The 14,165-nt window shown below is 50.0% G+C and overlaps 2 protein-coding genes across 2 annotated transcripts in view; both read left to right on the top strand.

The window, feature by feature from the left end:
• The window catches only part of LOC125339024 (Fc gamma binding protein), a 35,937-nt gene extending 33,770 nt beyond the window's left edge, over nt 1-2,167 (top strand). The window contains exons 19-20 of the mRNA XM_048330087.1: nt 1,558-1,826; nt 1,965-2,167. Coding sequence (XP_048186044.1) covers nt 1,558-1,826; nt 1,965-1,974 — 279 coding nt within the window. The 3' untranslated portion in view covers nt 1,975-2,167. The remainder of the gene's footprint in view (nt 1-1,557; nt 1,827-1,964) is intronic.
• A 1,975-nt stretch (nt 2,168-4,142) lies between these two features.
• Nucleotides 4,143-13,929, top strand: Fbl (fibrillarin). Its single transcript, XM_048329672.1, has 9 exons — nt 4,143-4,253; nt 7,761-7,937; nt 8,044-8,145; nt 8,241-8,335; nt 8,808-8,978; nt 10,574-10,706; nt 11,856-11,968; nt 13,560-13,705; nt 13,822-13,929. Exons 1-9 carry the CDS (start codon nt 4,244-4,246, stop codon nt 13,844-13,846), a joined length of 972 nt encoding a protein of 323 aa, XP_048185629.1. The 5' UTR covers nt 4,143-4,243; the 3' UTR covers nt 13,847-13,929.
• Nucleotides 13,930-14,165: the final 236 nt, after the last annotated feature.

Raw genomic sequence — 14,165 nt, 5'->3', positions numbered from 1 at the left:
CTATCTGTTTTTTTTTTACCCAGGACTCTGCAATTTGATCTCTGGATTTGTATACTTGTCTCAATAGTTCAGACTTAGTCCCTCTGTTCAGGCTGAGTTCTTGAAGAGCAAATAGATTCTCAAGTAATAAATACTTTTGGTACTAGTATTCACCAAGACTCTACTGGTTACAAGTCACAGGAAACCAATTTCAAATTGAATTAAGCAAAGATGAATCCATTTATTTATTTATTTATTTTGCCAGTCCTGGAGCTTGAATTCAGGGCCTGACCACTGTTCCTGGCTTCTTTTTGCTCAAGGCTAGCACTCTACCACTTGAGCCACAGTGCAACTTCTGGCCTTTTCTGTATATGTGCTGTTGAGGAATCGAACCCAGGGCTTCATGTATATGAGGCAAGCACTTTTGCCACTAGGCCATATTCCCGGCCAAATCCATTCATTTATATAGCTAGAACATCCTGAGATAGAGCCTTTGGAATGGCTGTATCCAGATGCCCTGGTAATAATAGTTCCAGATTGTGCCCCCATCTTTTGGACTCCTTGTCCATTCAGTCAGCTTCCTTCTCACACAGGCTGTCTCCTCACAGGCACAAAGATAAGCCCCTTCTTTGTCCCAGACATAATGTTCCACTAGCCTTACTACCTCAGTAGCAAGTGATCTAACAAAGGCATGGCATTACATCTCACTGGGGCCAGGTTGGATCACATGACCACTGGTAGAACCAATTATTATGGTCTTTTTTTTTTTTTTTTTGGCCAGTCCTGGGGCTTGAACTCAGGGCCTGAGCACTGTCCCTGGCTTCTTTTTGCTCAAGGCTAGCACTCTGCCACTTGAGCCACAGCGCCACTCCTGGCCATTTTCTGCATATGTGGTGCTGGGGAATTGAACCCAGGGCCTCATGTATACAAGGCAAGCACTCTTGCCACTAGGCCATATCCCCAGCCCCAATTATTATGGTCTTAATGATGTGATTGGTCAGGCTGAAATCACATGACCCATCAGGGATTTACCTAAGATCTTTCCTAAGTGCCGGGATTCATTTATGTGGGTAGGGAGCCTTCTTCCTACCAAGGGCTATTTGGACATTATAATTTGCAAGCCATGCAAAATCATAAATACAGGCATATGGTCCCTGGAAGCTGACAAAAACAATGTAAAAGCAGACACTGGTAGCTCACGCCTGTAATCCTAGCCACTCAGGAAGCTGAGATCTGAGGATCATGGTTTGAAGCCAACTTGAACAGGAAGGTTTATGAGACTTCATCAACCACCAAAAAGCCAAAAGCAGAGCTATGGCTCAAGTGGTAAAGCTCCCGCCATGAGCAACAAAGCTATGAGATAGTGCCCAGGCACGGAGTTCACTTAAGTGTAAGCTTGCATCTCCAGCGGTCTTTCTACCTTGTCCACTTCTCCATATGGTGCGTTTCTCCAGGTAGCCATCTCTTTCAGCACCCCTTCTTTGCTTTAAGCTCCTTGAACTTGGTGCTTGGGCATTCCATCCTGGAAACACCCCGGTTCTTCTGTGGCTCTGTCCTCATGTCCTTCTCCATCACCAGGTAAATGGTCTCCGGGTGGACCTCCCAGCTGTGTTAACATCTGTGACTGTGACGAAATCACCCGATGGCTCCATCCTCGTCCACCAGAAGGAAGGGGTCCAGGTGCAGCTTGGAACCAATGGGCAGCTGGCTGTGATGGTCAGCAACAGCCATGCTGGCCTGCTGTGTGGGGCCTGTGGGAACTTTGATGCGGACCAGAGCAATGATTTGCACAACTCCCAGGGGAAGACAGTGATGGAGAAATGGAGAGCACCAGACTTCTCCCCATGGTAAGGGATATGGTATGAATGCCAGGCCTCTTGGGGGGCCTGGACCCTGGAGTCCTCACAGGGCACGGGGAAGGGGCAGTTTGGGGTGGGGAGATACTTAGTCTGTAAGATAAAGTACTAAGTATCTGTCTCTTGCAGTTACAACTGAGGAGTCATTCATGGACAATGACGACGTCATGTACTAGAAATCAAGATTTCAAGACCTGAACTCCCCTTCTCCTGGAGGTCACAATGGTTGAAGATTGTCTTTGTATTGCCCCTGCTCCCTCCCTGCTACCCCTTTGCCAAACTGCTAAGACCAAATGTGAGAGCATTGAGTAAATATCTCCAGTCAAGCTGCATACCAGTGTGTCTGTCTCATTCTCTGCCATCTCTGATTTCCTCCCTACACAGGGATGTGTATATTCACTGGGGTGAGAGGATAGATGGATGGATGCGTACATGCATAAGATGCATGGGTAGCTGGGTGCTAGTGGTTCATGCTTGTAATTCTAGCTACGTAGGAGAATGAGATTTGAGAATCATGGTTTGAATCTGCCCAGGCAGGAAAGTTTATGAGGCTCCAGTGAACTTCTAAAAAGCCAGAAGGGAGCTGTGGCTCAAGTGATAGTGCCAGCCTTGTGCAAAAAAGCTAGTCCCAGGACTAGTGGGCACACGCATGCACACGCACACACACACCTATATGTGCGCAATGCATGGGTAGATGAAGAAACAAGTGGGAGGGTGGGTAGAGAAATAGATTAAGAATTGGAATAGATTAAGAATTTAGGGGCTGGGAATATGGCCTATTGGTAAAGTGCTCGTCTCGTATACATGAAGCCCTGGGTTCGATTCCTCAGCACCACCTATATAGAAAATGGTCAGGGGGCTGGGGATATGGCCTAGTGGCAAGAGTGCCTGCCTCGTATACATGAGGCCCTGGGTTCGATTCCCCAGCACCACATATACAGAAAACGGCCAGAAGTGGCGCTGTGGCTTAAGTGGCAGAGTGCTAGCCTTGAGCAAAAAGAAGCCAGGGACAGTGCTCAGGCCCTGAGTCCAAGGCCCAGGAATGGCAAAAAAAAAGAAAAAGCCAGAAGTGGTGCTGTGGCTCAAGTGACAGAGTGCTAGCTTTGGGCAAAAAGAAGCCAGGGACAGTGCTCAGGCCCTGAGTCCAAGGCCCAGAACTGGCAAAAAAAACCAAAACCAAACAAGAATTTATTGCTAGATGCTGGTGGCTCTGGCCTGTAATCCTACCTACTCAGGAAAATGAAGTCTGAGGATTGCATTTCAAAGCCAGCCCAGGCAGAAAAGTCCTAGTGAGACTCTTGTCTCTAATGATCCACTCAAAAAACAACAACAGAAATGGAGCTGTGGCTCAAAGTGGTAGAGCACTAGCCTTGAACAAAGGAGTTCAGGGACAGCACCCAGGCCCTGAGTTCAAGCCCCACAAATGGCATATATACATATATGTAATTAGATTAAGAAGATGAATGATTAGATGGAGGGAAGAAGTAAAAGATGAAGACACAGACCAACAGATTCTGGATTTTGGTTTCATCATTTATAGCCATAGCCAATTACTCAACCTCTGACTTGTTTCCTGATCTTTAAAGTGAAATGATAGCTGGGTGCTGGTGGCTCACCCCTATAATCCTAGCTACTCAGGAGGCTGAGATCTGAGGATTTGGGTTCAAAGCCAGCCCAGGCAGGAAAGTCTGTGAGACTCTTATCTCCAGTGAACCACCATAAAACCTGAAGTGGAGCTGTGGCTCAAGTGGTAGAGTGGTAGCCTTGGGCTGAAGAGCAGAGCCCGGGTCCAGAGTTCAATCCCCAAGACTGACTTAAAGAAAAGAAAGAAAGAGAAAAAGGATAAAGCCAATGTGTAATCCTAGCTACCCAAAGGAGGCTGAGATCTGAAGATCACAGTTCAAAGCCAGCCCTGGCTGCCAAGTCCGCGAGACTCTTTTTCAGTTAACTAGTAACAAAAAACAGAAGGATCACTGTGGCTCAAAAGGTGGCTAAAGACCAGCGCTTAGGCCTTGAGTTCAAACCCAGTACCGGCACACAAAAAAAGGAAAATAAACAAAAACCATTGCTGAGAAGTACAGGGCGCAGTTGAAGTGGATTGCCGAAGAGCCCGCGCTAGGGCGTGGGGCGGGGCAAAGGGGAGACCGGAAGCCGTCTTGAGAGGGCGTTTGCGGAACGCGCTTAGAGGAGAAGACCAATCACAAGTGTAAGGGGCGGTGCTTAGTGAGGCCCAAGGCGGGGCGCTGAGCTCCGGGCGCTGGGAGGCGGGGCGGGATTACGCGATTACGTCACGCGCCCAGCGTTGCCGCGCGCCTGCGCTCCTTTCCACGTGCGAAAGCTTGCTTCAGACTCGTGGAGTCGGGGACGCCACAAACTCCGCGGAGCCTAACAACTCAGCGCCCGCCACCATGAAGCCAGGTGCAGTCTGGACTTGGGGTCCAGGGGTGCAGGGAGGCGGGCGGGAATAGGGGGGCGGAGCTTTGGCTTAGGGTCCGGGGTTCTGAGCCTGGCATCCGGTCTCGAGTGAGGAAGAGGGTCCCGGGTTCGGCCCTAGGATCGAGCCTGACCCCTGACCTCTGACCCCGGGCCGGTTTCGGAGGTCAGGGTCGCTGATTGAAGGCCTCGGGCCGTTGGGGGGGGCTATGACTGGAGGGGTCTTGACCTGGGGTTCCTCTCTTAGAGGCGGTCATTAGGATTTTTGACATTGGGCCGAGCAACATGCCCGGAAATCTCAAGGCAGAGTCTGGAGCCCAGCATCGTCTAGGGCCTTGAAGGAATGGATTTTGGGGATACTGGAACCGAGTGCTGGCTCTAAGGGGATCCTACGACTCCCCTCCCTCCCGCACCACCGTCCTTCTGAGCTGAGCACACCCTCCCCCGATATTCTAAGTGTCTAGCCAAGACCCTGGCCCACTTTGCCACCTGGCACTTGCCTTTTCACTGGAGCTACAACCCAACCCTTTTGTTTTAATTTTGTGTTTGTTTTGATTTTTTTGTATTAGCACCTGGGCCTTGTGCTCTTGCTCAACTTTCTTTTATGGCTAGTATTCAAGTGGTAGCACTTGAGCCACACCTCCACGTCAACATTTTGCTGGTTAATCAGAGATGGAATTTGCATTGTAGACTTTCCTGCTAGGGCAAGCTTTGTTTTGGGGGTTTTTCTTGCCAGTCATGGGGCTTGTACTGAGCCTGAGCACTGTCCCTGGCTTCTTTTGCTCAAGACTAGCACTCTACCACTTGAGCCACAGCACCACTTGTGGCTTTTTCTGTTTATGTGGTACTGAGGAATCAAACCCAGGGCTTCATGCGTTCTAGGCAAGCACTCTGCTGCTAAGTCACATTCCCAGCCCCTAGGGCTACCTTTGAACTAGAGTGCTACAGGTCTCAGCCTCCAGAATAGATGGGTTTACAGACATACACAATCATGCCTGCTTTTTTAAAACGTTAGTGTCCCACCGGGTGTCTTGGAAATTCCTAGATCAGGCTTTCCCAATACCCTATCCTGTCTCTAAGAACTTGCTTCCCTAAGTTGGGGAAAATCTTTTAGCACTGTCTGCCTAATGTCTGCCTAGTTTGAGTTCTTGGTGTGTGTGTGTGTGTGTGTGTGTGTGTGTGTGTGTGTGTGTGTGTGTGTGTACAAATGGAGCCACTTGCAGGTAGTTTGTGGACACCCCCTCCCCCCATGTTTTCATTCTGCAGTGTTTGGAAATCTCATGAAATAGGGTTGAGGGTTTTGAGACTCTGAATCGTCCTAAGACCCTGATGTGTCTACAAGCATCCTGTGGACTGCTTTTTCTCAGGAGTCAGCATTCAGTTTGCATTTTCTTCCCTCCTACCTTTTCTCCAAGAACTCATTCCTCTGTTTTGAATAATAGTATTCAAACTGCTAGCAGAGAGTAGGTTTATCTCCTGTGCTTTGTGTATGCTCAGCTATTTACTCTTCCCAATTTAATGAGGTGGGAATTGACTCCTTGGTAACCTTGCCTACTCCCTGGGGTCCTCAGTGGTGATGGCGGGGTCATCTTCCTATACCAGGACTCATGGTCACTGTGACCACCTGCTTTCTGAATGGAAAGAAGGTGCTTTCTCCATGAGGCAGACCCAAGGACTGGAGAATTGTGCACAGGCACTTTCTCCTTTAGTGTGTATTGATCCCTTATTTTGTATTGGATACAGTGATGGCACTGAGGATGTAATGGTGACTGGAAACAATGAGGAATCCTCTATGTGGTACTTGAGTGGGGGGACAGATGGCAGCATCCAAGCACCTGAATGGATGGAAGGCCAGGGCTATACCCCTGTGGCAGGAGCATGGGCAGTGGGAACCCCACCTATTAGAGATTTAGAAATGGGACCAGTATAGTGCACACCAATACCTAGGGCAATTAGTCCTGCATCTAAGTAGGTCCCAGAACTTAGGAAAGATTGGATACTCTGATGTATGGCTTATGTAAGCCCTTGGAGGGATTTGATCAGAGAAATGACCTGACTGGAAAAGATCAGCCACGAGCTGCGGTGTGGAAAGCTGACAGTAGAGGGAGTAGACTATAAAAAGTCAACAGTGTTTAGTTAGGTTGAGGAGTTTGGAAATTGAATTGTAGTCTGAGACCTAAAATAGCTAAGTATCTAGTGGCACACACCTCTAATCCCATTGTCCTCCATCTCAAGCCTGTGATGGCAGCCCCTGTGGTCCCAGCTACCCAGGTAGGAGGAGTTCAGTCTAGGACCTGCCTAGCAAAAACCAAACCAAAAAAACAACAAAAACCTGCAAGACCCCCTCTGAAAAAATAACTAAAGGATAAAAGTATTAATGTGCATGGCTCAGGTGAGTTCAAACCTAGTTCTTCCAGAATAGAGAATTTAACCCAAAGTGCCTATTGTTACATTTTCAAAAACAAAAGAAAGAGTTGCATTCCCCTTCATATAAACAGTAGTAAGATGTATACAGCCTATCACAGGGTATGAATATATTTCCCCTTTGCCAAAACTTGCAAGTTTTTGTATTGTTTGGGGTGTTTTTTGGTGGTACTGGGGTTTGAGCTCTGGGCTTCAGGCTTACTAGGTAGTTGTTATATTGTTGAGCTACGCCTCCAGCCCTTGTTTTGCTGCTTTAAAATATCTTGTTGTTGTTTTGTTTTCTTTTGTTTTGCCAGTCCTGGGGCTTGGACTTAGGGCCTGAGCACTGTCCCTGGCTTCTTTTTGCTCTGCCACTTGAGCCCCAGCACCACTTCCAGTTTTCTGGTGCTTAATTGGAGTCATATGGGCTTTGCTGCATGGGCTGGCTTTGAACCGAGAGCCTCAGATGTCAGTCTCCTGAGTAGCTAGGATGACAGGCTGGATGAGCATTGCAAGCTTGGAAACAGGTCAATGAGCTAGCAGGAACTATATATTGCCAACATCCATTTGGATATTCGTATTTTTTCCAGATATGTTGGGGATCAGACGACATGGTAGGGTCCAGATGTGTTCCCAAGGCTTGGGGGACCCTGTGGCCACAGGGCCTGCTCACTTGCAGGACTCACTGAAATTGACAGTGGTGAGTTCTGGTGGGCCTACAACCCCAGTCCATCCTTCCCCTCTGAAGGGGCCCTGTGACCTAAGTGGTAGCATGCTAGCCTTGAGCACGAAAGCACATGGACAGTGCGCAGGCCCTGAGTTCCAGCCCCAGGACCTGCACAAAAATGAATGAATGACAGCAGATGAGATCTGTGCACTACAGTGAGGGTCATTTGCATGGTCAGTGGGGTTTCTTTCTCACTGAGTGGGTCCATTGTTCTGACGGACACTTCGTGGTCATCCTGCATGTTCTGTTGCCCCGTCCATTCTCTGACTTGGGCCCAGATGTCTCTGTCCCAACCACCAGGTAAGGTTGGTTTTGCCAGTTAACCTTCATCACCCTGATTCCTGTCTTTGTCTCCACTGCAGGCTTCAGCCCACGTGGGGGAGGCCGAGGAGGCTTTGGTGACAGAGGTGGTCGAGGCGGAGGCCGCGGGGGCTTTGGTGGAGGCCGTGGAGGATTCGGTGGAGGCCGCGGGGGCTTTGGTGGCGGCCGAGGTCGAGGTGGTGGCTTCCGGGGCCGAGGTGGCGGCGGTGGAGGAAGAGGTAAGCAGGGACAGCAAGTGGAGACATGGAGGTGTCCTTTTATGGGGTGTAGGGAGGGAAGAAATGAGAGGGTCTCCTTTTCCTACCGCTGCTTTTTCTGGTGTAGGTGGAGGCTTCCAGGGTGGGGGCAACCGGGGTCGTGGCCGGGGAGGAAAGAAAGGAAACCAGTCTGGGAAGAATGTGATGGTGGAGCCCCATCGGCACGAGGGTAAGTAACAGAAGTTGGGTCAGGGGAGCCCCAAGATTGGAGGAGGCCAGGAGCCCAGAGGCCTCAGCCCTTCCCCCTGCATCTTCCCCCGCCAGGTGTCTTCATTTGCCGTGGGAAGGAGGATGCCCTCGTCACCAAAAATCTGGTCCCTGGAGAATCAGTTTATGGAGAGAAGAGAGTCTCCATTGCGGTGAGACAGGGTCCCTGTTTGTCCCGGGCCAGGCAGTGAAGGGTCGTAACACAGCTCCCTCCATACCCTGGTGGCTCCTCCTGGCTCTTTCTTGCTGTTACCTGTCCCTGCTCTGTTGCCTGTGCTTCCTGTCTCCTCTTCTGGCCTAGTCTTTTCCCTCCATACCACATGTTACTAATGGCAGGATCTGTGTTTTCTGCACTGACGGGTCCCAGTGTCGGGGACAGGAAATGATGACAGTGCTTGATCTTGCTGTGACTCTTTGACATTGTCATTTGCTGTTCCCTCTTCTCCCTGGGTGGGGGTGGGGGTCCAGCACCCTCCATGACAGGACAGGGCTATGTCTGTCATCCCTGCGGTGTCCACAAGTGCACTTGTGACTGCCCCTGCTCCCCACTGCATCTGAGGGCCATGGGGTTCTGCAGAAGAACCCAGCACTGACTTCCTCCCATTCTGGTCTCTGCTGGGCCAGGAGGGAGATGACAAAATTGAGTACCGAGCCTGGAACCCCTTCCGCTCCAAGCTGGCAGCAGCGATCCTGGGTGGCGTGGACCAGATCCATATCAAGCCTGGAGCCAAGGTGCTCTACCTAGGGGCCGCCTCCGGCACCACTGTCTCCCACGTCTCTGACATCGTAGGCCCGGTGAGTGGATGGGTGTGAGGAAGACAAGGTAGAGGGAAGGTCTGCCTCCCCGGGGCCAGTGTGGATTGGGGCCTGTCTGCTTCCCTGAACATGGCACTGGGCCGAGCCCTTGCCTTGCAGCGCCTTACTCACAGCTGGGAGACATTAAGCTCAGCATCTCGAACCCTGTAACCTCATTCAGCAATGCTCCTGGGCCAGGAGAGTGTGGGCACAGCTGATCCAGTGTTGCTGGGAACCGAGAAATTGTACTATTTAAATTTGCCATCTTAAAAAAAAAAGACAAAACAAAGACCATATCTCCAGGGGTGGGGTCTGGCTCAAATGGTAGCACTTATCCTAGAAAGAGCAAGACAGAGCCCTGAGGTCAAACTCCAGTACTACCAGCAGAGACAAAGTCATGCCTCAAAATCTAGTCTTTGATTTCTCTTGGGAGAACTAGTTATTGTGCTTCTGGCCTGTGTTTCTGTGTGGCTCCCTTGGATTTCCATGTAGATAGAGAGCACTTGGCACCCAGGCTCATTTACTTCATGGCCTTTTTTGTTTATACAATTATAATGAGGCTGTTTAACTTGGTAGTGTAAACCTTGAGCCTCATCCAAACATCATGGTACACTCCTGCAATTCCTATAATCCTGCAATTCCAGCACTTGTAGATAGAAGAAGACGGAGAGTTTAGGCCAGGCTGAACTACTTAGGGAGCACATTCAAGGTCTATGGTAGGCATTTGGCAGTGCTGTGGCTTTTGGCATGTTCCTTGCCTCCCCGGGCCTGTTTAACCCTCTGGAAAATAGGCTTATAAAAACTAAACATGAGTTTGTCTAAGTTCCTGGGCTCAATGTAAATGCCTTTAGCTCTTGTTACTTTTTTTTCTTTTTCTGCTAGTCCTGGGGCTTGAACTATAGGCCTGGGTGGTGACCTTGAGCTCCTTTTTGCTCAAGGCTAGCACTCTACCACTTGAGCCACAGTGCCACTTCCAGCTTTTTCTGAGTAGTTAATTGGAGGTAAGAGTCTCATGGACTTGCCTGCCCCGGGCTGGCTTTGGGCTGGCGATCCTCAGATCTCAGCCTGCTGAGTAGCTAGGATTACAGGCGTGAGCCACTGGTGCCCAGCCCTTATTACTTCTATTGGGGTTTGAACTCCAGGCCTTACATGCTCACTTGGCTTTTTCGATCAAGGCTGGTTATCACTTGAGCCACAGCTCCAATTCCAGTTTGTTTGTTTCACTTGTAGTTTTTTGCTGGTTATTTAGTGTCTTAGATTTGTCTGTCCCTACTGGCTTTGAACCACAGTCCTTAGATCTCAGCTTCTTGAATAACTTAAGATTATAGATAAGAGCTACTAGTGTCTGGCTTGGCTGCCTGGTTTTAAGCCTCTGTTGGGAAACCTGGGTTTTGGAGGTCTGGCAAAGTGGTATTGTGTAGTTTGGCTGGTGGTTCCCTGTCTCCGCCTTATCTGGCATATGGGCATAATATTGTTAAGTGGCGGGGTTTTGATTTGGGGTGTTGAAGAAGTGCTGCGCAGCAGGATCCTAGAAGTAGTCTCTGTATGTGTGAGAGCCGTGAGGTACATTGTGAACTGTTTGTGGTTCCCTTCAGGATGGTCTGGTCTACGCAGTTGAGTTCTCCCACCGCTCTGGCCGGGACCTCATTAACTTGGCCAAAAAGAGGACCAATATCATTCCTGTGATTGAGGATGCCCGGCACCCACACAAATACCGCATGCTCATCGGTGAGGGATCTGGAAGAGGGGTGGCCCCGGGCGGGTAGCACGAGCTGCTCCAGCTTTTGTGGGTGACGCCTGTGGAGTTAGAGTGGGTGAGCAGCCATCCGAATCGCAGGAAGGGAAAGTTAATGCTGTCTGATCTCCCTTCTCAGGACCCTGTGCTTCCTGCTTCCCTCCAAAACACCGTGCATTAGTCACCGCCCCTGGCTTCCCTTTGAAAGCCTCTTTTGGGGGGACATATTATCAGTGAGGCCCTATCCCAGAAAGAACAGACCTGAGTTGTGGCCTTGGCCCAGGGGGGCCCCTTTAGACATTTAATGACATTTTTTATTTTAACTTTTTTGAAAAGGCTAGTACATGGAAAATCCTTGCAAATCATCCCTGGAGGTAATTGATAAGAGCATCTGCTACCCACTTGTCCCACTTTTTTTTTTTTTTGCCAGTCCTGGGCCTTGGACTCAGGGCCTGAGCACTGTCCCTGGCTTCTTTTTGCTCAAGGCTAGCACTCTGCCACTTGAGCCACAGTGCCACTTCTGGCCATTTTCTGTATATGTGGTGCTGGAGAATTGAACCCAGGGCCTCATGTATACGAGGCAAGCACTCTTGCCACTAGGCCATATCCCCAGACCCCACTTGTCCCACTTTTTAAAGAATGTTCTCATTGCACAGTTTTCTTTGAAACCCCGCTTTGTGAAAAATAGAACTTCATTCCGGTCCACTCATTTTTTTCCTTGAGCTTGTGACTTCCTCTCCCCCCAGGCTTATTTCCATGAGATAGTCCTGCACATGGTCTTGCCTTTAGTTGCTCACCTTTACTGTCTTTTGATGACATGTCTATCTTCCCCTCCTCACCCCCCAGGCCCTGGAGCATCTTTAGGGCAAAGTCCTGGTCTGACTCTCTGTCCCCACACCTAGCCCAGGGCTGGCCACAGAGTAGGTGGCATCCGTGGTTTACAAAAGGAGTGATATAATCACGGATTTTGGACCCATCTTAGGGGCACTCTGGAGGGAGGTAGATCAGTGGGGGTGGGGAGTAATGACTCAAGGTAGGGGGTCCCCCAGGAACCTGCTGGTGATAAAGCACACACTGTTCCCATGGGAGGTTCTGGGATGATCTGATGGGTCTAACTGGTAACTGCCACTTTTTTCTCCTAGCAATGGTAGATGTGATCTTTGCCGATGTGGCCCAGCCAGACCAAACCCGGATTGTGGCCTTGAATGCCCACACCTTCCTGCGGAATGGAGGACACTTTGTGATTTCCATTAAGGTATGGGGAGGTATCTTTTTGCAAGTCTGCTCGGCTCCAGTGATGCATGCCTGTAATCCTAAGCTACTCAAAAGGCTGAGAGCTGAAGATCATGGTTCAAAGCCAGCCCAAGCATGAAAGTCTGAGAGACTCTACTCAGAAAAGCCCAGAGGTGGTGCTGTGACTCAAGTGATAGAGCAACACTAGCCCTGAGGGGAAGGAAGCTCAGGATCAGCGCCCAGGCCCTGAGTTCAAGCCCCAGGACTGGCAAAAAAAAAAAAAAAGAAGAAAAAGACCAGGGTCAGTGTTGACTTGGCAAATTTGATGTTTTATCTTGAGGCCAAATTTTAGCTATGTAACTTTGAGCAATGACTTAAACTTTGTGACTCATTTATTTCAGTTAAGGCTAGATGTATGTTCACAACATTTGTGAAGTGTTGAAAACAGATCCTGGCATAGAATATGTATTTTATGGTAGGTGTATTTTTTCCAAAATAGTTTAATTTGTATATATTTTTTTTTTTTTGGCCAGTCCTGGGCCTTGGACTCAGGGCCTGAGCACTGTCCCTGGCTTCTTCCCGCTCAAGGCTAGCACTCTGCCACTTGAGCCACAGCGCCGCTTCTGGCCGTTTTCTGTATATGTGGTGCTGGGGAATCGAACCTAGGGCCTCATGTATCCGAGGCAGGCACTCTTGCCACTGGGCTATATCCCCAGCCCCTATAAATTTTTTTTTAAAAGCTCCCATATACCTTTCAACCAGGCATTTGTTAGCCTTTCCTCTTTTAATGTGAACCACATATACCTTTTCACTTTAATTTCTTGGTACAGAAAATTGTGGCTTTAAAAAATATATATTTCTGTTAACATTAGCTATACAAAGGGGAGATTTTATTGTGACATTTCTTTGTTTTTTGGCCAGTCCTGGGCCTTGGACTCAGTGCCTGAACACTGTCCCTGGCTTCTTTTTGCTCGAGGCTAGCACTCTGCCACTTGAGCCACAACACCACTTCTGGCTGTTTTCTATATATGTGGTGCTGGGGAACCGAACCCAGGGCTTCATGTATATGAGGCAAGCACTCTTGCCACTAGGCCATATTCCCAGCCCTCATTGTGACATTTCTGTGCATATATACAATGTATTCCAATTTCTCCTCATTGTCTCTCCCTTACCTTTGTCTTTCCTAATAGTGTGTGAGTGTGTGTGTGTGTGTGTGTGTGTGAGTGAGAGAGAGAGAGATATTGGGGGGGGGGGTGTTCTGGGGCTCTAACTCAGGGCCTTAGCACTCTCTCTGAGATGTTTGGTCCAAGACTAGCACAGTATCACTTGAGACCACAGTTCCACTTAGAGCTTTTGGTGGTTAACTGGAAATAAAAGTATCTGATTTGTCTGCCATGGAGCTGGCTTTGAACCACAATCCTCAGATCTCAGCCTCCTTGAATAGCTAGGATTATAGGATGGGGACAGCAGTACTCAGCTTGAGTTTTTGATTGTAAAAATAAAACAAAAACCTGGTTCTGGGGGGAAAAAGAAGTTCAAGAAAAGGAAGCAGGCCCTTGCTGAGTGCGGGGCCTGGGTGGGGTGCTCGGCCCTGAGACCCTCCCTCTGTGCAGGCCAACTGCATCGACTCCACCGCCTCTGCGGAGGCCGTGTTCGCCTCAGAGGTGAAGAAGATGCAGCAGGAGAACATGAAGCCCCAGGAGCAGCTGACCCTAGAGCCCTACGAGCGGGACCACGCGGTGGTCGTGGGTGTGTACAGGTGAGCTGGGGGGCCGGCACCCCAGAGGGCTGTGCGGGTGGGGGGGTTGGGACCCCGCAGCCCCCAGCCCCCCCCCCCCCCCCCCCCCCCCGTGACCAGCTGTCTTCTGCTCCCAGGCCACCACCCAAGGTGAAGAACTGAAGCTCCCGCTCCCGGCCCCGTTCTGAGGAATGTGTTGCCGCTGTGGCACGTGGCATTGTTTTTCTATTAAAAAACTCTTCTGACGCTTGTGTGCCCGGCTGCCCCCGCTGCCCATCGCTCGGCCTGGGCGCACCAGGACCAGCGGACCTGGCCAGCCTTGCCATTGTGGGGGTTGGGAACGGCTTGTCGGCCGCAGGGCGCATGCTCCATTACTAGCGTGACGTGCGCGGCCGGAACCTTGGGCTTCTGGTCTGATTGGTTGCTCGCTGCGCATGTGCACCAATAAGCGCCCAAGGAGCGCAGGCGCCAAGAGCGGCCT

This window comes from Perognathus longimembris, chromosome 20, assembly GCF_023159225.1.
Source record: "Perognathus longimembris pacificus isolate PPM17 chromosome 20, ASM2315922v1, whole genome shotgun sequence".
Lineage (NCBI taxonomy): Eukaryota > Metazoa > Chordata > Mammalia > Rodentia > Heteromyidae > Perognathus > Perognathus longimembris.
The sequence above is the reverse complement of the archived record's forward strand: the minus strand, read 5'-3'. Positions and strand labels throughout refer to the sequence as shown.